Raw genomic sequence first — 27,492 nt, forward strand, 5'->3', positions numbered from 1 at the left:
AACATAGTACACCAGTGTGGTTCAAAAATTAAAAACAAACTATTTACACATACACAATTTTTTTTTTATCTAAAAAATAATATATTTTAAAAAATAAAAATTATATTCTAATATATATATATATTTAAATTATCGTATATAAATTTCGAGGAGTTATTCATTTATTTGATATTTGTCAAACTTTTGTACTTTCTATTTATTGTTTATGTTGATAAAAAAAAATTAAAATTGTAAAAATTTATATCACATATTAAAAATCTTTATATGATAAATAAATTAAACTTAATTTTTATAAGATTTAACATATTTATTTATATGTTTTTATTAGTGTTAAATTATTATTAAGTAGATTTTTAAGATTGTTATTTATTTACATGTATTTTTAACAAAAATTAGGTTTAAATCTGTTAAATTATAATATAACATAATCTGACCTAGTTTATTTTCATCCTTAATCATAATTGTAGATATAAAAACTTGTAAAAAATAACTATAATATATATTTATACTTTTAAAAATTATATGTAAAATTTTTAATATTATAAATATATGAATAAGTATTGTCCTCACGATCTAAAATTTCTGGACATAATCATCAACGACATGTGTGACATTCTGGAATCAGAACGGCCCGTTCTGGTTTCACTCTTGGTGTGTTAATTTTGCATCTGGAACGGGCCGTTCCGAATGCAAAATTAACACACCAAGAGTGAAACCAGAGCCATTCCGCTTTCAGAACGGGCCGTTCTGGTTCCAAATGCATGACAAAAATTTGACATCCACGTGACATCTACATAGCTTCCACGTGGCATCCACGTGGCCAACAGTTAACTCCGTCTAAATAATTTGGACGGAAGTCCAACATTGCAACAATTTAATTTATTAGGGACCAAATTAAGACCAAAAATAAAAGTGGGACTAAATTGAAACAAACAATTATTATAAGGGACCAAATTAGGTTTTTAGCCTAACTAAATTTACTTTTATTATTAGTAGTATAATTTTCTTTTATATCTCTTAGTTGTTGACAAAATAAGAAAAGAATTGTTAGAATATATTTTTAGTCTCTAAAATGTAAAATTGATCTTTTTAGTCTCTATAATTTTAAAAAATTTTATTTTAATACTTATATCCAAATTTTATTAGAGAATTTGTTAAATATTGTTGTATAAAATTTATCTTATCAGTAGAAACATCACATTAAATTCTATTGATGATACATAATTGTCTTAATTTACTATTTTCAATATTATTAGTGATGTAAGAGACTAAAATAATATTTTTAAAAATTATAGAGATTAAAAATAACAGTTTAAAATTTGAGAAATTAAAAATAAATTTATCTTAAGTTTGAAGAAAAATACATATTGAAGGTTATATTTTTTCATCCATTATCATTACTTTTCTATTGTTGCCCTGATCATCTTTTGTTTTGCAAAATAAGTTTAATAAATTCTAATTTGCTCAATGGAGCAGATAAGAGAATATAGCTCTAGTGATCCCACGAACAAGGAGATGATGTTTTTGTTTTGAACCCCACTAATGATTGACTCCCATTGGCTGTTAGCATATAACATAAGGTCGTGTCTTCTTGGAAGGTATCCTTATTGTCATGTTTTATTGTGTGTTAAAACAGTAAGGAAAATAGACAAACTAATTGCCTTGTGCCTTATGGAGGGTCATTTTCTGTCCGTTTACGATTATCACTATGTTACATTAATCCTATGTGTTGATACATTTCAGTGGTTTTCTTATGGATCGGACTGATCTTAATCTTTGTTTTGTCATGCAAAAATCAATTGTTAGAGCTAAATTAAAAATTAAGTAGGTGATGAATTTTAGTAGGCAACTTTTGGAGAAGATGGGGTTTGGTGGGTTCAATTTGAATACCTAAGCATCTGTGATATGTGGTTCTCATTCATCGAACTTGTCATTCAATTTTTTAAAATAATAATTCCAGGGTTTAGCAGTTAAATCCAAAATCTCTAATATAATATAATTACTAACTGTTATTCATATATATTTGTCTACTAATATAGTGGATTAAGAGCCACAAGTAATTACAAGGTCCTGTCACATTGCCTCATCTCTTCCTCTTTTTCTAGCACTTTCAAAATTGTCTTAATTTGTAAGCCTAACTGCTTTATTTCTTTATTATGGATGGCTTAAAGGTTGAATACTTTAAACTAGGTTGTTACTTCTCCTGCTTTGATTTGGAATTGGAATGATAAAAAAATAAACAACCTCTTAACCTCTAGTAGAGCCATAACCAATGTACATTCATGGATTCGAGGGAGTTATTTCAAGCCACAAGAAAAATATAAATTAAGGGATTTCAGATAATTATTTTTAAAAAATGCTAACAATATTCTTTTGACATTTTTTTATACATTAATTATTAATTAAATTTTATAAGAAATAAATTATGGTGGATATATAAATATATATATATATATATATGAATTTTAGATAATTATTTTCAAAAGAACTTCACAATACTCTTTAATATTTTTAAAGGTGAATTAAAATTTATTAGAAAACATAAATTTGTAATGAATCTCTATTTTAAGCCACAAAATTACACCGATTGACTTGATCCCTATTAAAGTAAGTTGGCCTCAATTCGACTCATGATTTGTATTTGACACAAAATTTACATATTAATGATCATGATAAAATATCAAAATACTCGATAATAAGCAATTATTAATCTTGAGATTCTCTAGACCTTTAAGAGCACAACTAAGTAGATACAAAATCCGAATCTTAAGATAAAGATAGATGGAATATATATTTTTTTAAATGTAACTTTAGATGAATGATTAAATTAATCTAGTAGGTCATTCGAACCAAAATACTATATTATAAATATAAATATTTACTTATAAAAAAAAAAAAAATGAATCTTTATATAATATTCAGTAAATAAGATTGTGTAAACTTACTTTGTATTTTCACCTCTAATTCTAAGCCATGTTATTATCTATGAAAAAGAATTGAATTACTCCAGAAGTAATTTTAGAAGTATTATTTTGTATCTTCACTCTGTTTCTTTTGATGTTAGATTAAAAAAAAATGAAAGTCGAAGATAAAGAGTTGCAGTAACTTTTTTAGTGGAAGATTTTCATCCCTCTTAATTATTTATTGCTTCAATTCACACAACTATTGTTATTATTATTGTTGTTAGACAGAAACTTAAACAAAGTATTTCCTGAATTAGTGCCACCAAACTTATCTCCAGTTTGTTAACATCTACATGATCCAACCAAGACTTTTGATGTCAAAAGAGTTAAACAAGTAGGCTAAAATTTATAGGCAAATTATTTTCTTGCCAATAAAAAAATATTTTAAACTAATAATTATATTTAAGGCTTAAATATATTTTTAATTTCTCATATTTAAGACAAATTTATTTTTGTGTCTCAAATTTAAAATTGTTATTTTTAATCTCTATAATTTTTAAAAATTTTGTTTTAGTATCTCATATCACCAATAACATATCCAAAAGTAACAAATTAAGATAATTATGCAATTTCAATTGAATTTAATGTGATATTTTTCTTAATAGAAACATCAATAAGTAAGTTTTATACAATAATATTAAATAAATTTCTTAACAAAATTTGAATATAAGGACTAAAATATTTTTTTTAAATTACAAGGATTAAAAATAATAATTTTAAATTTGAGGGACAAAAATAAATTTTTCCTAAATTTAAAGGACTAAAAACATATTTAAGCCTATTTTTAAATACAAGTGTGAATCTCTTTTTTATATACATTATAAAAAATAATTTTCTCTATTATTACAACTTAAAGTTTAAAATAAAAATAAAAAACTAACTTAACACACGTATACACGTACACACACATATCTACACACATACACACAAATATTCCCTATATTTGAAGTATTCTAAATAATCAATCCAAAAGAAAAAAAAAAAGCAAAGATACTTTAAATGTTCTAAATAATCAACCATGAAAGCATTCTATTTTTAATTTCTTGATTTCATATGAACAAAAAATGTAAAACATTTAAGTGTAATTGAAATATAAAAAATATTGATAATTTAATTTTTTACATTTTAAACTTATTTATTTGATCATATTATTAATAATGAAATACACATATTATTTTTTATTATATATTATAAATAAATAAACTAGCCCAACAAGCAATTTTATATGCTTAAATCCAACCTTTTAAATAAATAAATTTTTAATAAACTTAAATATAATATTTTTCTTAAGTAAGTCGGATTAAACCAAACTTTAAAGATATCAAGACAAATTTCTATTAAACTTTAAATATTTATCTTTTTATGATGCTCTAATAGTTACCCGAGATTAATATAAAATTAACAGTAGGACATCTCTGAAGACGGTTACAATTGTAATTATTACAGCAATCCAAGTAAGACTTCAATTTTCCGCCCTAGATTTAATACTCATCATTTTACTGTAAATCTAACAACTAGTTTACGACCACATTCTTTGCTCATCATTCTTTATATTAATACGATTTTCTTAGGTTACCATTGATCATAACCCCATAGGTTTTCTTTATGACAGAAGAAAATGCAAAGAACACAAGTCCCATCCACCAGAAAAGAAGACATGCAGAACAAGGCAAATCATCCACAGAAACTAACAGAAGAAAATTGAAAAACATAAATTTTGATCAAGAAGGAAAGTACAGAAAAAATTGTGGTTGACTCTTTTGCTATTAATATTTCTTCTTCAGACTCTGTATTTCAACAAAGGCCATCAAAGAACAAAAAACCTATTCATGATACCTAGTGGATAATATAATTTTCAAAGCTTGATCTTGAAATTAACTACAACATTCAGATAATTGAGTAAATTTTTTGAATTGAACCGAAATTCAAATTAACATTGGGAATTCAAATTTCACTCACAGATCTTATGGTTATACCCCATCCATCCATATTTAACCAACACACTGAACATGGTAGTTTGCTCTGTTCAATATTCAATTATCCTAAACTTGACATTACATTCCCAGAACCACTTGAGAAAATATTTTCCCAGTTCACTAAAATCCTAGTAACACATCGGAGGCAGCTAGTCATCATTCAAAGATCTAACCATAGTAGTCAATAGCGGGCGGAGCGGCCGCAATCACGGCGCGTCGGAGCAGAGCGGCCCAACCCCGCCATTTGGATGCTGTCGCGTCGCAGATGAGTGTCGCGGCCGGAGCGGCCGTGGCGGCGGCGGAGCGTTGCGGCCAGAAATGCGAGAATCACGACGCTTTTTCTGACCTACCCTTCATTAAGGGTAAGTTTGTATTTTCGTTGGGCTTTATTTGCCCTCCGTCCCTCTCGCGGAAGTCTCCCTTTTCTCACTCGTGCACTCCCTCTCCTCTCTCTTTACTCTCGCACTCCCTGGACGTTCGTTTCTTCTCTGTCGAGGCAGTTGTCCAGCTCCGACGCACTGTTCCGATGGTCCTCCAGTTCCGACGCTGCCGTCCAGCTCCAACGCGCCTCCAGCTCCGACGCCGACGCTCCAGCAGCTCAAACTCCCTTTTCTCACTCGTGCACTCCCTCTCCTCTCTCTTTACTCTCGCACTCCCTGGACGTTCGTTTCTTATCTGTCGAGGCAGTCGTCCAGCTCCGACGCACTGTTCCGACGGTCCTCCAGTTCCGACGCCGCGTCCAGCTCCGACGCGCCTCCAGCTCCGACGCCGACGCTCCAGCAGCTCAAACGTGCCCTCTTCGTGCCCCGTCTGTCTTCTTTCTCTTTTATATTCCTATTTTATATTTCAAGTTTTCAACAGATTTTTTTTTATTTCTCATTAAATTTAATTAAGCAGAATTTTTTTTAATTTCTAAATAAATTTAATTTAGCAGATTTTATTTTTAATTTCTGATTAAATTTAATTCAGCAATTTTTTTTAATTTTTAATTAAATTTATTTCAGCAGATTTTATTTTTAATTTCTGATTAAATTTAATTCAACAATTTTTTTTAAATTTCTAATTAAATTTAAATCAGCAGATTTTTTTTAATTTTTAATTAAATTTATTTCAGCAGACATGAAGTTAGAGTTTGTTTTTAGCTTTTATATATATATTATTAATTATTTAATATATATAAATTAATATTAAAATAGCGGTTATCCCGCTCCGCGTCATCCCGCTATCCCGTTTTTAGGGTCGACCGCTCCGCTCCACTATCCGGGATTGACTACTATGGATCTAACACAGCCCTAAATGGGAATTGGACCTAGAATCTCCATTTTTGAGTATCTTGTTCCATAACTAGGGTCTCCCCTAATGCATAACTCATCATCTTAAGATCAAACATAAATATATCCATAACAGATGAACAGGTGGTGACCTTTGTTAAAAGTTTAAAACAAAAAATTCTGGCGTTAGGATTGTTCGTAACTCTAAAAAATCAGTTGATTAGAGTGAACTAAGCAAACAGTCGGTGCTGATGAATGTCATCACGAGATACCCCCCTCTTTCTTCAAACACACAATGCTACATAGTTAAAACTGAATTGTAAACTTCAGCAAGGAAAATTGTACACTGTTATAAAATCTATTTTCCCCAAGATTATGGCGAGTGCATAAAACGAGAAACTCAAAGTAGGATAAGTATTACAAAAAAGGAAATAACTCAAATCAGAAATTACTTAGAGAGACTATCTAGAACATCTCTCTTCTGTTATTACAAATCCATAAAATCGAAACAGGCAAAGTAATCTTGACAAACCTAACACAGTGCAAAGCCAGCAGAAATGTCACGACTCAGAAATCACCTGGACCTGGAATAAATGAACAATACAATGTCCAATTATCAGAATCCATAAATTTAATTGCATGCCTAAGAACATGTGATAATCAAATAAAGCTTACAAACAATCAAGCATATAGTGATAAAAACAAAATGCAATGTAAAATCAAAAGACAATAACGAGTTATTGCTCATCATCCTCAATTCAAGCCAAAAGGCCCAAAACATTATCATTCTCTAACTTTTAAATGAATTTCAAAGGTGATGGGAAAAAGTGCCGAGTATTAACAATTTGCTTCCATCAGCATAAATTATTTTCCCTTCCAGAATATCAGACTTCAATGAAAATCAAGCACATGAATTACCACAACTTATCTACACAAAAAACGATAACTAAAAACGAAGTCATTCGCCGCTTTGAATCGCTACCACGCTCAATAACATAAAGTATAACTTCTACGTGCAACGAAATACCAAAGAGGACTCGTCATTTTCCAATACATGAAAGTTCAGAAACTACACAACACGAATCTACAAACTCCACTGCCTAATTTTTCAACAATCAGAAACAACAGAACCAGACTCATAACAAACATCAAAACATAAACGAAAAATACACGCAGATAGGGTTACCTTTTGTGCGCCTGAACGAATTTCGAATTCTTAGCATCTTCCTCTGCCAAATAAAAACGAGAGATAGTCAATTACGATTAGGTCAAAAAAGGAAAACACAATTCATCGGTGAGAGAGAGAGAGGGCGCGGTGGTTTACCGGTAAGGCCGAGAGAAAACTTGGTGATTATGGTTCCGGTGATGGCGAATCCAACGAGGAATGGCCATGTCCGTTTCCATTCGCGCTTGAAGAAAACTGGCCATGGATCGAACTTTCGCATTTTTCTTCTTCTCTTTTTCTTAACACGATACGATACTATGCCTCACTCGCGTTTGTTTCTGCTGCTCCTTCTTGTAGTCGCAGCTTCCAAATCGCAGATCTAATGGGGTTTCCAGGTTTCACCGTTATCACGCCACGTGGGCCCAATCCAAATTTAATTGGGCTCCTAAAAGTGGCCCTGACCACCAAGCCTAATTCGTTCGACTGCTCTGGGCTTTGAAGCCCAAATAGAACGGCAAATCTGCATTACTTAAGGGTGGTCTTTCTTTAACAAACGCGTACTGCTTAGCTGAAAAAGTCATAGTGGTTAGAAATTTGTTTTATCCATTACTAGTGGAGTTGAACACCTCTATTTATTTTCTGAAAAAAAAATTGAGAGCAATAAGAAGATGATGGCCACTATGATGAAGAAAAAGAGATGGAAAGAGAGAGAGAAATAATAATTTTATGAATAATAAGAAAATTTTATTTACAATAAAAATGTATGTGCGATGTTTAAAGAGGTTAAAAGACAAACACATAAAAACAAAAGTTTAGATAAAAATAAATGAGTTTGTTTTTCATAGGAGTTTTGAAAGATAAAATAGTTATATTAAAAATGAAGATAAAAAACAGTTAGGAGAAAAAGTATCACTTTATCTGTTGTTATAAATTATCATTGATAGTCGTTAGTAATTTATCTTAATTTTAAGAAGAAAAGGGATATTAGCTTCTTACCATGTGGTAGTGCTACTAAGAGAGTATTAGTCCTTACAATTTCAATAAAATTTTATTTGCTCTTGTTCTCTTATTTTATTTTGTTGCCTTTTACCTTACAAGCCAAGTGAATTAAATTAAAAAGTGGGTTCATTTTTTAAGATATTTTTTTTTATTAAAATTAACTGTTTATAATCTCTCTCTCTCTCTTTTCACATCTCCTTATTTTGGTGATGTGAGAAAAAAATAAATCAATATTTACAGCCCGGGAATATAAATGATGTAATTCAAGATGGCATGCAATGAAAAAATTAATTAGAATTTGTAAGTTTCACAAACTTCATCTCCTCTTTTTAGCAACAAAATATAATTTAGTTCGAATAAAATCTTTCACACTTGCTAAAAAGTAATGGTTAAAATGCAATGGTTTTGCTTTTATTAGTGGGGATCGAACTTAGTAACAAAATAAAGTTTGGTTCAATTTCAACGTAAGTGTTGTTTTTTTAAAATTAAAATCAATTTAACTTTAACCTTTGTAAATTTCATTTTTCAAATATTAATACAAAATTTTAAACCTAAACTGGACAAACTATATTTACAACATGTTTACTTTCATATTTAGATGTTCCAAAATGAATTTTCACGACAATTAGCGATAATAGCAAGTAGCAATAGTAAAAATAACAATAGGGAATGTTGTTGTGTGTAAATATATAACACAAAACTTCACATATGTTGTTGATATATAACTTTTTTGTACATCGATGATCATTAACTTTTATTTCAACCTAAACTTTAAAAGTCATATAACAAAGAAAAACATCGGATAAAGAGTAAATTTCAAACTAATTCAACACCAATAAAAAACATTGAAATAATTAGGCATATTTTAGAGAAATAATAAGACGTATTCCTTCTCAAGATATGAAGATGCAAAAGCAATATGCATAATAGCAGGGTTTGTGTAAAACTGCCCGTAAGTTACAATAATATTGGGAACTATGTTCCTTTATCCTGTCACATACAATAATATCTAATTATATACCATACATACTTCGAGTTTCGGATCAAAGACAGCAACGTATGTGTGTGTGAATGTCTTATAACTCTGGGTTCAAGACCGCAACTGCAAGTTTGATTATTGTGATACACTACTAGAATCATGTTTTGAACCATGGATGTGTGTCTGCGAGTAACTTGCAATTAAGTCACTTTTAATTTCTTTCTATGCCCTAATTTTGCGTCCACTAGCTATAGAACGCGATATTAGACAGAAACACGTCCAAAACGATGTGATGCCACAAAAATACTGTTGAAAGGTAGTTCATTGGGTGTTGACTTCAATGGTCACAAAATATCATGGACCATAGACATGAGTTATGTAGATTAAACTCATTAATTTTATAAATATTTTGTAATTGTCTCCCACTAGCTTTTTTTTTTTTTTTTTTTTTCCTGTTTTTACAGAACCACAATTCTGTGAGTGCCGTTGCTTAGTAATATGAAAGGGCAGAATGAATATATGGGAACCTAAGTATACTCATCAGGTCAATTAATAGATACCAGCGTCAAATAAAACAAAACATACGAACAAATTAATGGCATTGTTAATGGATAAAAAAACAAACAAGTTCATTTTAATTTGGGTCTTCGGTGGTGCCGTTTGTGGACTGCTCGAAATGGAAGATAAGTCTGGCTAATGAAACCATAATGGCTTAGGCTTTCTTTTTTTGTTGAAGTCAGTGTATATATATGTAGCTCGCAGCCTCAGGAACGTGTAAGTGAATTATTTATATAAAAAAATATCTTTAACCCATATACCTTTTTATCAAAGGTAATTAAAGTTGTAAGTGAATAATTAATCTATCTATATATTGGGTTTGCAATTGCATGTGTCATGGCACACGATGAACACGCCAAGTGTCGTGGGAAGAGGGTCGTCATTGATTGGTTCGTGGCAATGTTTGTGTTGTGACTTGCGAGTTGCGAGTGAGCGAGTGAGTGAGACTTATTTGCTGACTCGCACTTTCCACAACGTGTCTCTACCTTGGCCTCCCCACATGACTTTCACCTAATCGCCATGTGCGCTTCCACAAACAAACAACCTCATTGGTTTGTCGCCACACTCGACGCTGTCACAAAAGACAACCATTGTACTATGCCAAATACGAAAAACGGATCAATCAGACACTATTGCGTGCCTAACGTAAAAAATTCAATCATCTTATTCAAAATCTTAATGTAAAATGTTAAGTCATAGGAAAGGAAACGAATTAACAAATAAAAATGTACATGATTGAAGTGACAGGTTAAGTCGTTACCCGTTAGGACACCCTCGTACCAATAACTTGCACAAGTTTATGGTTCATGGCTTTTTATGCTCTTTCATAAGCATCACAAACGTCGATATAATAATCTGCTCCAACATTCTCCTTAATTTTAAGAAGGGAGCGAATACGAAGGATAAATTACTCTTTTCATCTTGTTTAATTTTTAAAAACAATATAATAATATTATTATTTTTTGTTTAATTTAATCTAACAAAGTGACAATTTTTTATTTTGTTACTTGTACAAAAAGTAACCTAATTTTGACAGAAATGAAAATATTTTATTGCTTTTAAAGGCTAAGGAACCAGATTAAACTTTTTATTAATAAAAGAGACAAATTCAACCAATTAAATAAATAAACAGATCAAAAGAGTAATTTAGTTAAAATGAAAAAATATTATGTTAAAAATAATATTTATTATATAAAGAATATATGAATCTTTTAATTTTTTTTCAAGAAAGGAATCTTTTAAGCTTAGGCTCCTAGCTAGCTCCTTATTTCAGAAAAAACAAAAGAAAGGAATGTTTTATTGTGTGTCTATAATTTCGCAAACATTAAATATATCTTTTTAGATGTTTTAAGTCATATTAAAACATAACCATTGAATTATTTTGGTATATTGAATATTATTCTTTGATTTGCTTTTTTTTTTTTAACCTTTTTGTTATGTGTTTATGAGTATACAACAAATTCTTCTTAATAATTTAAATTATTTAATTAAGTTTAGTTAATGTTTTTGTTGTAGAGTTCACTTCAGCCTCCAAATTGTTGCCCTCATAAAGCCTATTATGGTACCATGAAAATAAGAGGAAAATAAGAAGAAAAAAAAGGAAAAAGAGAGAGAAGAGATTGTGTTTTTTCTTATTTGGTTAGTATAGAAAAAAGAGAGGAAATAAATTTTTTATGGTCTCCCCCAAATTTTGTGTTTTTTTTTCCACTTTGAAAAGAGATTGAGAGTAAAATTGAATGAAAAATAAATAAAATTTTCATTAAATTAATTTTTATATATTATTTTTATTTTAAGTGGTAAAATATTATTTTAATTTATCTTATATTTTGATTAGTATTGTTTTGTATTATTGAAAGTATATTTCATGATTTTATTTTATCTTATTACATTTCATATTTATTTTTCGCTTAAGGACAATGTCATTTGATAATTATGTTTCTTTCTTTTCTTTCATTTTTTATTCAATAAAAAAATAATATGTATTTTTTTCCTTCCACTTTTTTTTTTCTCCTAATCAACTAAAAATTCACTTTATTTTCTAATTTTTTTCTTTTCTCTCCTTTTATTTTTCTTCCTCAACTAAATAAAGTAAAAACGACACTATGTCAACACTTTGTCTTTAGTTTGGATCATAACTGGATTATACTGAAATAAAGTCTAAACTCTATAAGTCCAAAATATTTTATCTAAATGTTTGATATGTGACATTCTAGATTATACACTAACAAATTTTTTTCACTAAAAAGCCTTAATATAAGATATTTCTTACTCACATATATAGCAAAGTCAACAATTAATAACAAAGTGTATGAATAAATGCATTTAGTTTTTAATTCACTCGTACACACTTTATTATTAAATGTTGATTTTGTACTAAATTCACTTTTAAAAAAATATTCTTGTACTTTTAGATATTTTTATTACGGTTTTACAATTCATGAGTTTAAGGATGATTATTACAAAATTGAAAAATAAATTTATTTGCTAAAAATTTATTACAAAATACGTTGATAGTATTGAATATTATATATATTTTTTTGATAAAAGCTTTGAACATGGCAGAACATTGGTATCTATTATAATTTTGTTGTTGTCGTTATATTAAAAAAAAAAAAAAAACCTTTGAACAATTCTAACTAAATCTTTAGTTACATCAACCATGTGACTTATATATCACCGTTACTTCTAATAAATTGAATCTACATGAGGACAATAGAATTGTCGGTTATAACAGCGTAAGAATTTTATATGTTTAGTAGAGTTGCAAAAGGGTCAACCTTAAGAGGTGCATAATTAGACAAAAGCAAACATTGCTTGCACGTATAATCACTCACAAAATGCATGTTTTGAGGTGCAAGATACATCGTATTAAGGTGTTATGACTTCAATTTTTTTTATTAAAAAACGGTTTTGTCGTACGCAGGCTTTATTTTAACGAAAATGCTCATTTTAAAATACGAATGATTGTTGTAGTACTGCAGCGAAGAAGTACTGAAAAGTTTTAATTCGTACCTTGTGTGCGCTAACTACATTAACTAAGGTAACATTAGGGTCAGAATAATTTGGATAATTTGATTGAGATGCAAGGTAAGCCACAATCTAATGTTAGTAAACATAAAATTTTATTATTGTATCCGAGACGAATGAAGCAAGCTTTGCTTATTTCTGTTATCAGAAACAAAATAAAATTTAATTAAAAGGTGGGTAATAATAATAGTGGTAATAAATGAGACGATAATTATTAAATTGTAATTTTAATTTTTAATTATTTTTATTTAAATTTAAATATTATTATTAATAATTTTCATTTTTTTCATTTTAAGTGCAATAAAAGAGAAGATTCTCATTTGATACTTACCCTATGTATAAATATAAATAATTATGAAAGTATTAATTTATTTATTTATAACTTAATTCATCATTTATTCCCTTTTTTTTAATTAAATCTCTAAACTAAAAAAATTGTAATTGAGCCTTTCATCTTTTTTACGCTTTTTGTATTTAAGTCCCTAGGATTAGAAATTCAATTAAAATATGAAATTTCACAAAATATTTTTTTTTACATCCTCAAACCTAAGTAATCACATTAGATTATCATTTCATGTTATTATCAATATTTATCAAGTTTTAATTTCTACTGGTTAATTTTTGTTTTTGTTTTGTGATTATCCTACTCATAAGAATTTTAAAATAGTGGAGGCTTTTATAGGTAAAGATTAAAACATGATATATAAAGATAATGACATGAAATAAAAATTTAATGTGATTGTTCAAATATAATAATATAAAAATATTTTGTGAAAGGTCATAAATTATAAACAAATATCTAATTTTAGGAACTAAATTACAAAATTATAAATAGATGAAAGATTTGATTATAATTTTTTTTAGTTTAGATATTTATTAAAAAAATTTCATGGATGAAATAACGTATTAAACATTTATTTATTGAGTAAAAAAAATATATTCATCTATCATCACCCTTATATAATAAATGGCGAGAGGGATCAAACAAGGAAAGTTTTAACTGAATTAAATAATTGACCACAAAGACATAAATGTTAGAAGAGACAGAGTTCCTGAAAGAATGGGAGGATTTCAGGGATTCCCGAATCATATATCATACTCAAAAATGGGAACTACAATTTATTCTTCAAGGAAGATTTTGGCATTCATGACAGGGACTTAGTCCTCTGGATTTTTTGTGATCAAGCCTTGACTTTCCATAACTCTTGCTTCCTATTCCTTAGTCTCGTCCCTTTTACCCTATAGTCTTATAAAATGTAAACATGGTTTCTCTATAAATATAAGAGGGGATACGTACACATTTGTTTAATTTCCAATACCAATATTTGGCTTTCAAATTTTCTCTTCCCAAATAGAAGGTGCTAAGTATGGAAAACCTGGATTCGGTGTTCATTTACCATGAGGTGGGTTGTTTCATATATATGCTTTGTTCTTCTCTGTACTTTCATTCTCCTGCATCCTTGACTAGAATTTCTGTCTTGCAGAGACCCTTTTCCATTAAATGACATTTGCATTTATACCTTCTTTCATTGGGTATTACTCACTTTCATGATTGATATTCTTTATGCGATCAAGTTTGTTCCTTCAAGACTCTGTCTTCGTAACCGATTCATTGCCTTTTTGTTTATTGAATCTTTTGAGATGAATTGTGGGTGGAAAAGGATCAAACTGGTGAGAGTGTTTGAAAGATAACACAAGAAAGTGTAGCTTGTTTTGTCTCAGTAAATGGCTACTGCTTGTGTATTCATTAAATTAAAGGAAAAAATATATTGGGATAAAATTCAAATTTTAATAATAATTAGAAGAAGAAAAAAACACCGTAACCAGTTAAAGGAAAACATGTTGGGATATAATGTTTGAGGTCTAAGGTTGTAAAATTTAAACATAGTAAAAAGATTACTTTCTTGGTTGTTTTATTCTGTATACGATTTTATTTCTTTTGCACTTGGTTTTCTGTCTTGGTTAAACCTTCTGCAAGAAGGAGAGGGTGCATTAATTTCCAGACCCGTTATCATTTTTATGCTATCTGTTACAGAATTTATTGGTTGACCCTGTTTCTACCTATTGTTCCTCCTTGACAATTATTGTTTATTAATGATATTTTATTTATTTAGGAAAACTAGTGTGATAGTTTGATCATTGATCCTTTTCCTCAAATTAATTTTTTCTAATACCCGTATTATTGCTGTTTCTATAAATACTGTGTCTTTTTATTTATTTGGACACAGGGAAATTGATCAATTAGAGCCTAATTTTCGCCTACCTATTATATCCAATATATCCAAAAATTCTTTTTTATGGGTGTTTGAGATTACGTTTATCTTACTTTGAAATAGTTTTTGGACTTGATTCATGCACCATTTGATGTACTCATAAACCTAACTCATGCCAATAATCTGTCATAATCTAAAAGGAAAGCTGGTGTCAAATCTCCCATTTAATGCGAAGTTTGAGTGTCGCTTTCTCTGTTGTTAGTTTACCACCAATTGTAAAGCTGGTTATTAAAATTCTACCGTGTAATTAACGTGCATTCAGTCAATGATAGTGGCAGCATTAGACCACAGAAGTGGTTCCTTGACTTCCTTATATGAACACCAACGTTTTCCAATTTGATTTTTCAGGGAGAACACGAGTTAAGGCAGAAGCTTATCAATGCCACCCTTCAACTTGAGAACATGAAAATTGTGAGAACAGAACTGTTCAATCTGTTAAATATGGCTTACAAAGAGAGGGATGAAGCAAGGTGTCAGCTACAGAAATTGATGAACCAACTCATGCCCTCTAGCCCAACAAATTTGCAAAACGTGTTTGATAACCAAAGCTTTATGATGTTCCCTTATGCTAAGGCAAACTCAAGCATAACAGAATCTGACAATAGTGGTTCCCAAGTGGATTCCTTCTTTGACACTGTCTCTTCTCCAGAGTTTACAAACATCAATGCAGTTGACCCTATTAACAAAATGAGTTATCTCAATCAGCACTTGGTTGTTCAGGACATCAATTTCTCAGCAACACATGCTTTGATGGCCCCTTCAGAGAAGCCCGTGTCTGATACTGCCACTGCAATCATAGATAGTATTGCCAAAGAAAGAGGTTTGCCTCAAAAAGGTAAACTCCTTCAGGCTGTGGTGGATGCTGGTCCATTGCTTAAAACTTTGCTCCTTGCAGGGCCACTTCCTACATGGAGAAACCCCCCTCCTTTACAAAACCTCAAACTTCCAGTTCCACCCTTAGCCATCAAAAAGTGTGATACCACTAGCATTGAGCCTAACACTTTTGGAGACACTGGAAATTCACTTCTAAAACCAAAGCTTTCACCCTTGCATTCATCAAATGCTCCCTCCACTTGTTCAGCTTCCATGCTCAACTTTGCTGGTCAAAGTCAAACTACTGGTTCATGGAACAATGCATGGCAGTTGAATTCATCTTCTGGTGTTGGCATCCAAGTAGCACCATCAAGGAAGCGGCAAAGGCATCAATGTTTTGATGAAATTTTTATCCCCGAGACCTTTTCTTCCACTGTGTAAATGGAGTTACATGGATCGGTGCGAATGGCACACCCTGCTTTTGATTCAAGCAGCATAGATAGCCTTTTAGGTTTTAGTTAAAATATTGGGAGCCCTCCATTTGAGACGTAGGAAGATTAAACTCATATATTAAATCTAATTTGCATCTATGTGATGTAAGCTTTTGACTGCCAATAATCATCAAATAGTATTCTATATTAAGTTTAATTAGAAAGCATAGGTTTTTTTTTTTTTACCCACATTTAGTTATAGAATTTAAGTTTGTTGACTTTCATAAGTTGTTTAAGATGATTTCTGACTGGTTGATATTGTACAAGTCTACTCAATTCATAAAAATTAAACTCATTTATAATTAATATATTTTTGCTTTAGAAATTTTAAGTTTACCTTATTGCATGTCACAAAAAATAAGTTTTTTTAACATTTGATAGTATCTAGGACAAGGGTTGTCAGTGATTACAATGAAGAATCGTTAATATCATCTACTTCTTCGGTTTGAACGTTTGGTGTCCGTATACTGCTATTGTTGACAAACTCTGTAAACTTTATCTTCATTAACATGTCTTCTGCTTCTGGGAAATCTGATGACCCTGGGAATTGGAAGCTAGAGGATGTTATATCAATTGTTGTAGTGTGCGTTATCTTTATCACACTGGGTGATTGCTTCGGCTTATTTAAGCGTCTGATGTGCGGAATTTGCAGTGGCAGAAACCAGGGTCAAAGGAGACTTCTAGATGAGTCCATTGCCGATGACCCTTCTGTGCAGCTTCAAAGCCGTGGATTGGATTTCTCTGTGGTGCAGTCTCTTCCAACGTCTCAGTTCAAGAAAAATGAGGGAGAACAAGACAAGACAGTTGGTGTTGACTGTGTTATTTGCCTTGGAGAGTTTGAGGAAGGGGAGTGGCTGAAACATCTTCCACACTGTGGCCACGGCTTCCATGTTTTATGCATTGACACATGGTTTCAGTCTCATTCAAATTGTCCCCTTTGTAGATCATTTGTCCATCATCACCTCCTAGAGTGTTCGCTTTCTCCCCACACATTGCTAGAGTCTTTAAGGGGAGAAGATTTTACCCAAGAAAGGGTGAATCAACCCGGTGGATCTGAAAACCTGCCTGTTACACGATATTAGTCAAGTCCTGCTTGATTTCCAACCCCAACTGTTGTTCTCTCAATCTCTCTTGTTTGCTGGTATTGATATTTTTTTAGATATAGCCCAGAAGACACGGGGAATGAGGAGAATCATATAAAGGTATACTGGCAATACATATCGTGATTGCTGGTAAATAGAATCTGGATGGAATGCTAACAGCTAAGGAGGGTTGAATTTGGTTTGTTCATGTGTTTGGTCGCTAAGTGATCTTTGAGGGAACACAACGAAACTATTGTTTTACCTCATGCATCTTAGTACGATGATACGATTTAGTTCCAGGGAGTCCAATCTTATGTTTGTAGATCAATGAACAACACAACTATTAAAATTCGTAAACCGGTCATTATTTAAAAGTAAACACTGATCTTGCATACGTTACACGCACAATACTTGAAGTTGCATTAAGCATTTTAACGAGAATGGTAAACACATAAAATATCAGAAGACTCTAATCTTGTTTAAAAAAATAACACGAAAAACACCTTTCATATTGCATTTCAATTTTCATATCATCTTCCCATTTAATGCTTATCTCACAAAAGGGAGGTGTTTTGAAAGTTCGTATTTGAACCACTTTTTATTAATTATAATATATATCCTTATTTTACATTTGTTTATCTCGAGATATTTTAAGACATTCAAGTTGGAATTAATCAAACAATAAGCATCAACTCAAACCAAGATCACCCAACAAAATTTCCATCCAGACCTCTATTTACACATTCTTTAATTAGAGATTTTAATTAAATAAAGAAATAAAATACTCTTTTTTTTATAATTTAGAAGTAAAATAATTATATTCGCTTTCCTTTAATTGAATCAGATTAAAGTCGAGTAAAATAGATCAGAAAGGGGGAATACCCCATACCCCCCCTTTTCTAATTGGACGGTAAAAGAAACACTAAAAAAAGAATAGATTTTTAACTCTTTCCATCAACCCAAAGACAAGACTTTCTCCCCTAAGAAATCCTCCACATAATCAGTGATCTTTTCTGTTTTGAATTCCAGATATAACTAATTCTCATGCCAAACCTGCTAATTCAATCTTTCCAAAACTCCAACTTCCATAGTAAAAGCTTAACAAATGCTAAATTCAAATTTCTTACAACATTAAGTTATTTATTATCCCTTGTTGGCTTGTTCATTCACAATTTTGCTTATCATGTATCCTTTGTAGGTTGGCTCTACCGATATTTAAAGGCCGCAAAGTGTCCCTTAAATATACTGGACTGTGTACTTGACAATTTGATTAACACCACAGTAGTTTAGGCGATATCCAACTGGCTGCGGTACACTCATCAACCTCAGATTCAACGAGCTAGCCTAATCACTAAAAATTAGAAAATTTTAACATGCTCATTTCAATCAACAATTTAAACAACTCTCTAGTCAAAATTGAAACACAATGTCTGCTTAGTGTCAACTGAGCCAAAAGATACAAAATAACAAAGCACAAAATATAAAACCTATCCTTTTTTAAAAGGTTTCCATCACGAATCACCATAGAACTGCCTAACATTAAAATAGTACCCAGGTACTACCTTAGATGATCCCAATCTTGTTTGCCACATCCAATGCATCGTAATCAGGGGTCAACCTAACATATGCCTTCTTGGTGCCATCAGGCCTGCAACAGAAATCAAATTAAGAAATTGTAGCAGAAATACCTCATATTGAAGTAAACTAAATACATTAACACAGGTACTTTAAATGAGCATCTCAAACCAATTCCAGATAGTTCAGTTCTACATTCTCTAATGGAACATTCAAAGGACTGTCTATTATCTCTGAGCATTATTCCCCACATTATACTAGCCCAAGCATTATCCCCACATTCTGCAAGGGGCATTGTCAACCCTACCCTTAGTCCTCTAAATTATTAACTCGTTAATGGTAAAATTGCACCAAACCAGTACCAATTCACAGGCCAGTAATTAGACAATAAAACAGAGCAGGAACACCCCTTAATGGTTGCTTAAAGGTAGAAAAGAAAGACGCACACTGGAGTACAAACTATCTCCAATGTCATGCATCAAAATAACAGGGCTTTCTAAAGAATCGTCCAATATGAATATGAAAATCACTGCAACAATAGCCTCATCCCACTAGATGAATATGAAATTCACTACCATTCTACAAATTTCATTAGCACTGACGAGTTATCAAACTATTACTACTTTACTGTCAAACTAAATAATCATTGCATAGACTATGGCTCACCTGATCAAGGTGTTAACTTTCTTCGCCTGGATATCGTACATTTTCTTCACTGCATCCTTGATCTTCTTCTTGTCAGCACGCAGGTCAACAATAAAAACCAAAGTGTTGTTGTCCTCAATCTTCTTCATAGCAGATTCAGTGGTGAGAGGGAACTTCAAAATCTGATAATGATCAAGCTTGTTCCTTGGTGGTGCACTGATGCGAGGGTACTTGGGGTTCCTATCCTTCTTCAATGTCTTAGGCCTGTGGAAAGTGACAGAAGTTCGGATCTTCTTTGCCTTCTTCTTAAAGGTAGCACCAGACTTAACTGCCTTAGCAGTTTTCAAGGCCTGTGCCTTTGGATCACCCTTCTTAGAACTATCAACTGCACACAAAAACCCTAACTCAAGTCACACACAATAATAACCAAAACCAACCTAATTTTTCACACAACATAATCTTCCTCCTAATTACATGCTTAATAAAATGAAGGAAAAAAAAAATCAATCACTGAATTCAAATTTTCTTCCACTAACTGTTAAAAGGAAAATTAGAAAAAAAAAAAAAAGACTAAAAAAAAAAGGAAGTGAGGGACACGAAAATACCTTTAGCCGGAGCCATGAGTCGCGGAAGGAGAAGAAACTCTACCTGTCAAATATCCCTAATTCCTGAAATTAAAAAAAAATGAAAATTTGAAACCATTAAAGGCGTGAAATTAAGCTATTCGAGTACGGGGCAGCGTCACAAACCAGCGCTGAGGAACAAACCGGCTCTAGGGTTTTTCTGTTTGGTTTATGGCGTTTATATACGAGATGAAACGAAATGACCAAAATATCCCAAATTAGGCCCTAACCGGCGAGGCCCATTAAGGATATAATTTATGGGCCGTTTTGAAACCCAGCAGGAGGAGTTGACCAGCCCATGTTCAGTCAAGAGTGCAAGTTCAAGTGCCGTTGCTGTCTCCCAAAAATAGTAAATGCTGACGTGGCGGACCAATTCATTTTTCTCGCATGAAACATGAGAAAAGAACACAACGAGGCAACAAGTAACCTCTGAGCACGGAGTCTGAGGCGCGCGGTGTCTAATCCGACGTCGTTTTGGTTGTGTTCTATGTCAGTGCTGTGCTTGCGTTTGGGACATGGCGGAAACAACCTCTGCTTTGGTTTCTTCTCCTTCGGGTGATTCGAATTGGAGAGAGAACAAGTTGTGGAAAGGCACGTTTGCGGTCTCCGGAATCATGCTCACCCTCGTTACCTATGGCGTATTGCAGGTTTACTAGCCAAAGTTTTCGTTTTCTTCGATTTTTCATAGAACCACACGATCTCCTTATCTTGCTTAAAATTAATTGTAAATTTGTAATTACATGGTTGTGCGTGAATGTGTGTAGTAGTGGTTCTAATTGGAAATACATAGCTGTTATATTAGGGTACAAAATCACATTAATGAGCTGGTAAACAATCCTCTTGGTTGAAGTGTTCTCAATTTCTTAGTTTTGAATATCACTTGATGCTTATTTTTTAGCAATTTAAGTAGGGGTGCTTATATATTATCTAAACTAGCATCTACTTTAGGTACACTAAAGCTATTATGGACCTTCTTGTCTTGTGATGTTGGATAGTGTCAAATCCCTATTTGATAATCCTACTATTGTCCTGTTCCTGTTTGAGTTATATTATACAAATGTGTGCGTGTGTTTGTTTTTTTTCAGGAAAAGATCATGAGAGTCCCTTATGGGGTGAACAAGGACTACTTCAAATATTCTCTTTTTCTTGTTTTCTGCAACCGAATCACAACGTCTGCTGTTTCGGCGGGTGCTTTACTGGTAAGTGTGTGGAAAATGTCGTTGTTACCGAACATTTTAGGCTATATTTGGATAAAAGTTGGGAACTGGCTTTTAAAATTTCCAATTTATATTCCTGAATTCCAAGTAAAAAATGTAGAAGGAAAAAATTATTACTTTCGGAGTATAAAATACTTTTGAGGTTTCTGAACTGGTGTCGAAATATGCACTTAGTTTTTGAAATTGCGACCTTTCCTTTCTTATGACTGCATTTGCTCACCTAGAAATTTCCTGAAATTTATCATTTTCATTCTTTCTATAGGCAAGCAAAAAGGCATTGGATCCTGTAGCTCCCATTTATAAGTATTGTCTTGTGTCAGTGTCAAACATACTGACCACAAGTTGTCAGTATGAGGTAAGGTGGAATGCTGCATAGTGATACTCTCTACGTGTCTATGCATTGTTTGTTCACACTATAAGTCGTTATTACCATTGGCTGTCATTTAATACCCATTTTTTTTTGTATCCTATTGCTGATTCCAGGCCCTCAAATATGTTAGTTTTCCTGTTCAGACTCTTGCAAAGTGTGCTAAAATGATACCAGTTATGGTATGTCAAGCTTTAGTACTGTGCCATTATATAAATTTCTTTTATGTTGATATTTATGATTTCTGGCTGATTGATATATTCATTATTGATATATAGTCATATTTATTTGTAGCTTATTTATCATCTTTTCTATTACTGATGCTTCTACTGATGAAGAATAGTAGTAATTACAATTTATTGTTCCTAAACACTGAATGCTTCATGCAAATTCTTTCTCTCGCCTCAGAATCATTTCTCAATGACATCACTAGTAGCAACCTCCTTTTAAGGTGAGGTAACAAGTCCATGAAGAGGGAAAATGTTACTAATAAGTAGAATTTTGTGACTTGACCTCAAACTTCAAATGATTCATTTTTTCTGAAAATTTGGTTGAACAATATTTTTGAGATTGGTCAACCTTGGGCTGGTTCTCTCTCTCTCTCTCTCTCTCTCTCTCTCTCTCTCTCTATATATATATATATATATATATATATATATATATAAATAGTAATGTTTTTTCCCTTCAAACTTTATTCTTCATTATGGTACGGAATTTCTTTTTTTATTTTTTATTTTTTTGATATGCCAACCTTTCCTATACTTGTGTTTTGGTCTTAGAGAGAGAGAGAGAGAGAGAGAGAGAGAAGGAAGGGAATTTCATTCTTTTGGGGGAGACACTAACAAATTGACCATGACAAGCAAAAAGAATGTATCCTCTATACTTTGCTTTTTTGAATATGGCTTTTGAGAATGATGAATTAGATGATTTTGAAGTGGCTGCAGTCTATGCACAAAAGAAAGATATCCTGTGAGGATTGACAAGTGGAGATGTGGTGTGAGATTACAAACATGCCATTGTTTCTTTGATGCATGACAATAATATAGATTTGAGTTGATTATTTTGGTTTTGAATATAAGTAATTATGGCTGAAGTAGATAAAGGCCTAATTCTATCATATGGGTTTTGAAAGTCTGAAGTATTTTTTTGTAACAAGTTGATTATCATTTATACATGTAAAAGGGCATGCTGTGTGTGAAATGAGATGCAACTTCTATTTGCCTCTTTATATTATTCCAAGGACTTACCCTGTGTTCTAGTAAAGTGAATATACAGTTTATACTTGGTGGATTCTAGGTGGTGTAGTAGAATGCCCTAGCCATTATTTTTATTTTTTTCCATCATGCATGTCTTCTTGACTCAAATCCCATTCCTCTTTCCAATGTCAAATCTTATGCACAATCTTTATGCCTATGGTTTATTCCTTCCATGTTATGAAGTGGCATTCTAAGATTGGTTAATATCTTGTGCCATTCTTTCTTGCACATTGAATCTTGATTCCTGCCTTTGTATATTATTTAGGTCTGGGGCACTATCATAATGCAGAAGAGATATCGAGGACCTGACTATTTGTTGGCCTTTGTAGTAACTCTTGGCTGCTCAGTGTTCATCATGTATCCCGTAATCATTTGTAACCCTAGTTTTTGTTTTTCTTTCATCATTCGCTTTGTATGTTATTCTTTTCTATTTAGAACCAACTATGAATGTTCATATGCTAGTGTATTAGGTTTGTTAAGTGTTGGTTTTAAGAAGGCTGCATGCAATATTTTGTTCCCAAGATCAGGATGAACAAGTTTTCACATTCTTCTATATTTAGATGTACCAAAGCAGAGAAAGAATGGTGCAGACTTGTCAAATCCCATATGAAAATTACAAGTCCGCTTATTCTTTGACACATAGATATGTAACATGGGATCCAAAATTCCACTCATACACTTTTAATAATTGAGTAGTTAACTGTAGACTTGCCTTTGGTATTTTGACTTGCAAGTCTAACCAGAATATATTTTTTATCAACTGATTGGATCATTTCTATAACAAATGTTGTTTTTTCTCATTTTCCATTGAGTAAGCATTTTGTCACAGATATTGCTTCCTTACTCTGGATTGCTCATGCTGCTGAAGATACATAAAAAATATTGATAATCTGGCAGCCTTCTGTAATAAGCTGATGTAATTTTGTGTGTTGTCATTGTAGGCAGGGACCGACATAAGTCCATATGGTAGAGGAAGAGAAAATACTGTTTGGGGCGTTTTGCTAATGATGGGTTATCTTGGGTATAACTACAAAACTTGATCCCTCTTTCAGTGATAAGTGATTTTAAGTGTTGTCACTAAAATATCAAAAAATCAGTGCTACATTCACCCATTCTGACATGCAAGATTTTTAATGTCAGATTATTGTCATTGTTAGGAAAGCATCTCGCCTACATATTAGCTCAATACTTTCCTGCATATAATTTTTCTTTTGTCCTCTTTCAAAGTCTACGGATTTATTGAACAGCTGATTAATTATTTCAACTTCTTTTTTGTTGACTTGTAGAAAATGGTTATTTGAAGCCACATTATATTATATGGCTAAAACATCATTTTGTAACACTTTGTAGTTGGTGCATTCTTGCAGATTCTTAATGTTCAAATTGAGGCTAGCATTACAAATTTTATGCTCTCGACAATTTATTTTAAGCATTTAATTTGTCATAAAAATAAATTCACGTGCTAGTCTTTCTTTAAATCACATACCGAGTTTTATTTTGGTCTAACAGGTGTGACGGCTTTACAAGCACATTCCAAGATAAGCTGTTTAAAGGCTATAACATGGAGATACATAATCAGATATTCTATACTACTTTGTGTTCTTGTGTTCTTAGCCTGACAGGTAGGTCACAGACAGTGAAATTTCATTCAGAACATTTGTCTTTTCTCTGATGAGCATTTCTTGATCTGCATGTCTCCATTTTTATTTTCTCAAATTTTGTTTCTTTTCCGGCTTCATGGTTGGATTTGACATCTGATATTTTTGTTTAGGTCTTATCATACAAGGACATTTATTACCAGCAATAGAGTTTGTTTATATTCACAAGGATTGTTTCTTTGACATTGTATTGCTTTCTACCGTAAGAAAACTTTCCCTTCTGCCTTGAATTTTACAATTCAGTGTTGATAATTTGCTCCCCTTTCTGTTTTAATTGAGCTGTGAAATCTACAGTGTTTTTGCCTTTTATTTTTTAAAAGAAATATAAAAATACCCCTTCTCCATCTTCCATTTCACTAAAGAAATTCTTCATGATATCAACTTCCACAGGTTGCAACAGCTAGTCAATTTTTTATTTCCTACACAATTCGCACATTTGGTGCTCTAACATTTGCTACTATAATGACAACAAGACAGGTAACTATTGCTGACAAATGTTATAAATTACATTTTCCTTTCATTTTTTTTTTAATTTGTGTTTTCCATCTTTTATTTTATTTCTAAATGTGTTGCAGTTAGTAAGCATTATGCTATCATGTGTGTGGTTTGCCCATCCTCTTAGCTGGGAACAGTGGATTGGAGCTGTAAGACTTGCTTGTACCTTTATTGAACATCATAATGAAATATATCATGTTACACTCTGTCTTGCATCACACTCATTGTTTCTCTACCGCTAGATCACAACTGGTCCCCACTATACTTATTTTGAAACACCATGGTAGCTCACACACTAGATGTGACCTAATATTCTTGTTGAATTATCAGAAGCCTATTAACACCAGTAAATTTATCAGGTAATTGTCTTTGGCGCCATTTATGCCAAAAGCTTCATGAGAAAAGCACCTGAAAAGACAACCTCTTCTGTAGAACAATCTGTACAAAATGGAAATTCAAATAACTTAAAGGAGAACCCATGATGATGGAGGCCAATGCCTTTGCTGACCTGTCACGGTACAGCTTCAGTTTTGACAGAGACAACCCCTAATTTGGCATCCCAATGATAACAATGAAGAACATGATAGGAGCTTAACCCCTCATTTTTTGATAGGGGAGATCAATAATTGTGATCAAAGCCAAAAGAATGTTTATAAATTGAAACATGTTTCAATGTGTTTGCTCAAGCAAGGTTGTTTCTTGGTTGTGTTTTGTTAAGGACAGGACAGAAGGCTTGTGCTAATTTCTGGGGTCGTCATTCAGTCAGCACCAAGGGAATTTTTGTTCTTAAGGTTTTAACCAGAGAGGAAAGATTTCGGAAGACACAAAAAACTAATTCGGATATATTCTTATTATGAGCATTATAATCATAATTGAATTTTTATGCAGTTGTGTTTATCATTAGTATCTATGATAATTTACTTCATTTGGACTCATGAGTATATGACACACCACGATAGGAACTCCAAGGTCCAAATAGAATTAGCTATTTAGAATAACCAGAAGTTATATTTTATATTTTAACAAAGTCGACGTTATTTTAATTAATAATGATGGAATTGGCGAATCGCTAACATCGGCGCTTAAAATTAAATAAAAATGATGAAAGTATAATAAAATTATTAACAATAAATAAAACGTAAAAAAAATGTGTAATGAATGCTTTTTTAATAACAAAAAAAAATAGTTCTAGTTGCAATCAATGTTTTTTTTTTTTTTTTGTAGATATTTACAATCGAATTTGAGTGATGTTAAAAAAATAGTTAATTATTTAATTATTATTATTTTGGTTTAAATGCATTTCCTCACCTATCATATTTTTATGATTTTAGTCTTTGAATTTTAATTGAGTTAATTAAGTATCTGAATACGACAATTGCCTTATTTTAGTTTGTATGTAACGTGGGACTGACAAATGTGATATATGAGAATAAGAGAAAAATAATTAAAAATGTTAAAAGTAACATTTGAACTCTTTATTCGTATCTTCAACAACACTTAATTATTAAATTAATACATTATGAAAAAAGAGTATTCACCTATATGAAACTTTACTTATTTTACAAATAAGTAGTTTAAACTTTAATTTTATTCTAATAAATTTTTAAATTTTAATTTTGTTTTGATTAATTTTTAAACTTTTTTTTTTAAATAAACACTTAAACTTTAATTTCATTATAATTGATATTTACAATATGTATTTTTACAAAATAGTTTTTTTATTATCAATTTAAAGTTAAATTATTTATCTTAAACATCAATCATTTATTAATATTTTTTTCTTTTTTTGTTGTAATTACTTTTCAAATATAAAGTTTACTTTAATACTAGTTTGTTGCAGTTGGATTGTTATTTTAAAAATAGCATTCCTATGAAATATTAGTTTTTGAGAATAGTTTTTACATAGGTTTTCTATAAAAATATTCTCATGTGTATGTGAAAAATTAACTTTCTTGAGATTAAGATAAAATTTTAATGTGGTAAAAATGTCATGTTACCTTTTTTTTTAATTATTTAATGCAATAAAAATTCTTGATTCTTAATTAACATTTATAAACAT

General features: G+C 31.4%; 5 protein-coding genes across 5 annotated transcripts; 3 read left to right on the forward strand and 2 right to left on the reverse strand.

Moving 5' to 3' along the window:
• Window positions 1–7,392: 7,392 nt before the first annotated feature.
• On the reverse strand, window positions 7,393–7,744 carry LOC109798985 (ATP synthase small subunit 6-A, mitochondrial). Its single transcript, XM_020359447.3, has 2 exons — window positions 7,535–7,744; window positions 7,393–7,439 (listed from the first exon to the last, which is right to left on the reverse strand). The coding sequence occupies exons 1-2, from the start codon at window positions 7,653–7,655 to the stop codon at window positions 7,393–7,395; spliced, it is 168 nt and encodes a 55-aa protein (XP_020215036.1). The 5' UTR covers window positions 7,656–7,744.
• Window positions 7,745–13,663: 5,919 nt separating this feature from the next.
• On the forward strand, window positions 13,664–16,815 carry LOC109798266 (uncharacterized). Its single transcript, XM_020358473.3, has 2 exons — window positions 13,664–14,341; window positions 15,560–16,815. Exons 1-2 carry the CDS (start codon window positions 14,306–14,308, stop codon window positions 16,463–16,465), a joined length of 942 nt encoding a protein of 313 aa, XP_020214062.1. The 5' UTR covers window positions 13,664–14,305; the 3' UTR covers window positions 16,466–16,815.
• A 209-nt stretch (window positions 16,816–17,024) lies between these two features.
• On the forward strand, window positions 17,025–17,597 carry LOC109799297 (RING-H2 finger protein ATL80). The gene has a single exon (XM_020359842.2). The coding sequence runs from the start codon at window positions 17,025–17,027 to the stop codon at window positions 17,595–17,597; it is 573 nt and encodes a 190-aa protein (XP_020215431.1).
• Window positions 17,598–18,955: 1,358 nt separating this feature from the next.
• Window positions 18,956–20,627, reverse strand: LOC109798742 (large ribosomal subunit protein uL23). Its single transcript, XM_020359122.3, has 4 exons — window positions 20,567–20,627; window positions 20,423–20,485; window positions 19,839–20,202; window positions 18,956–19,245 (listed from the first exon to the last, which is right to left on the reverse strand). The coding sequence occupies exons 2-4, from the start codon at window positions 20,436–20,438 to the stop codon at window positions 19,161–19,163; spliced, it is 465 nt and encodes a 154-aa protein (XP_020214711.1). The 5' UTR covers window positions 20,439–20,485; window positions 20,567–20,627; the 3' UTR covers window positions 18,956–19,160.
• Window positions 20,628–20,826: 199 nt separating this feature from the next.
• Window positions 20,827–26,320, forward strand: LOC109798251 (UDP-N-acetylglucosamine (UAA) transporter family). The gene is made up of 11 exons (XM_020358456.3): window positions 20,827–21,087; window positions 21,526–21,639; window positions 21,920–22,012; window positions 22,141–22,206; window positions 23,546–23,644; window positions 24,222–24,301; window positions 24,790–24,902; window positions 25,052–25,140; window positions 25,329–25,415; window positions 25,514–25,582; window positions 25,793–26,320. The coding sequence occupies exons 1-11, from the start codon at window positions 20,956–20,958 to the stop codon at window positions 25,913–25,915; spliced, it is 1,065 nt and encodes a 354-aa protein (XP_020214045.1). The 5' UTR covers window positions 20,827–20,955; the 3' UTR covers window positions 25,916–26,320.
• Window positions 26,321–27,492: the final 1,172 nt, after the last annotated feature.

The sequence above is a fragment of the Cajanus cajan genome, chromosome 8 (genome assembly GCF_000230855.2).
Source record: "Cajanus cajan strain Asha chromosome 8, NIPB_CcT2T_4, whole genome shotgun sequence".
Taxonomy (NCBI): Eukaryota; Viridiplantae; Streptophyta; class Magnoliopsida; order Fabales; family Fabaceae; genus Cajanus; species Cajanus cajan.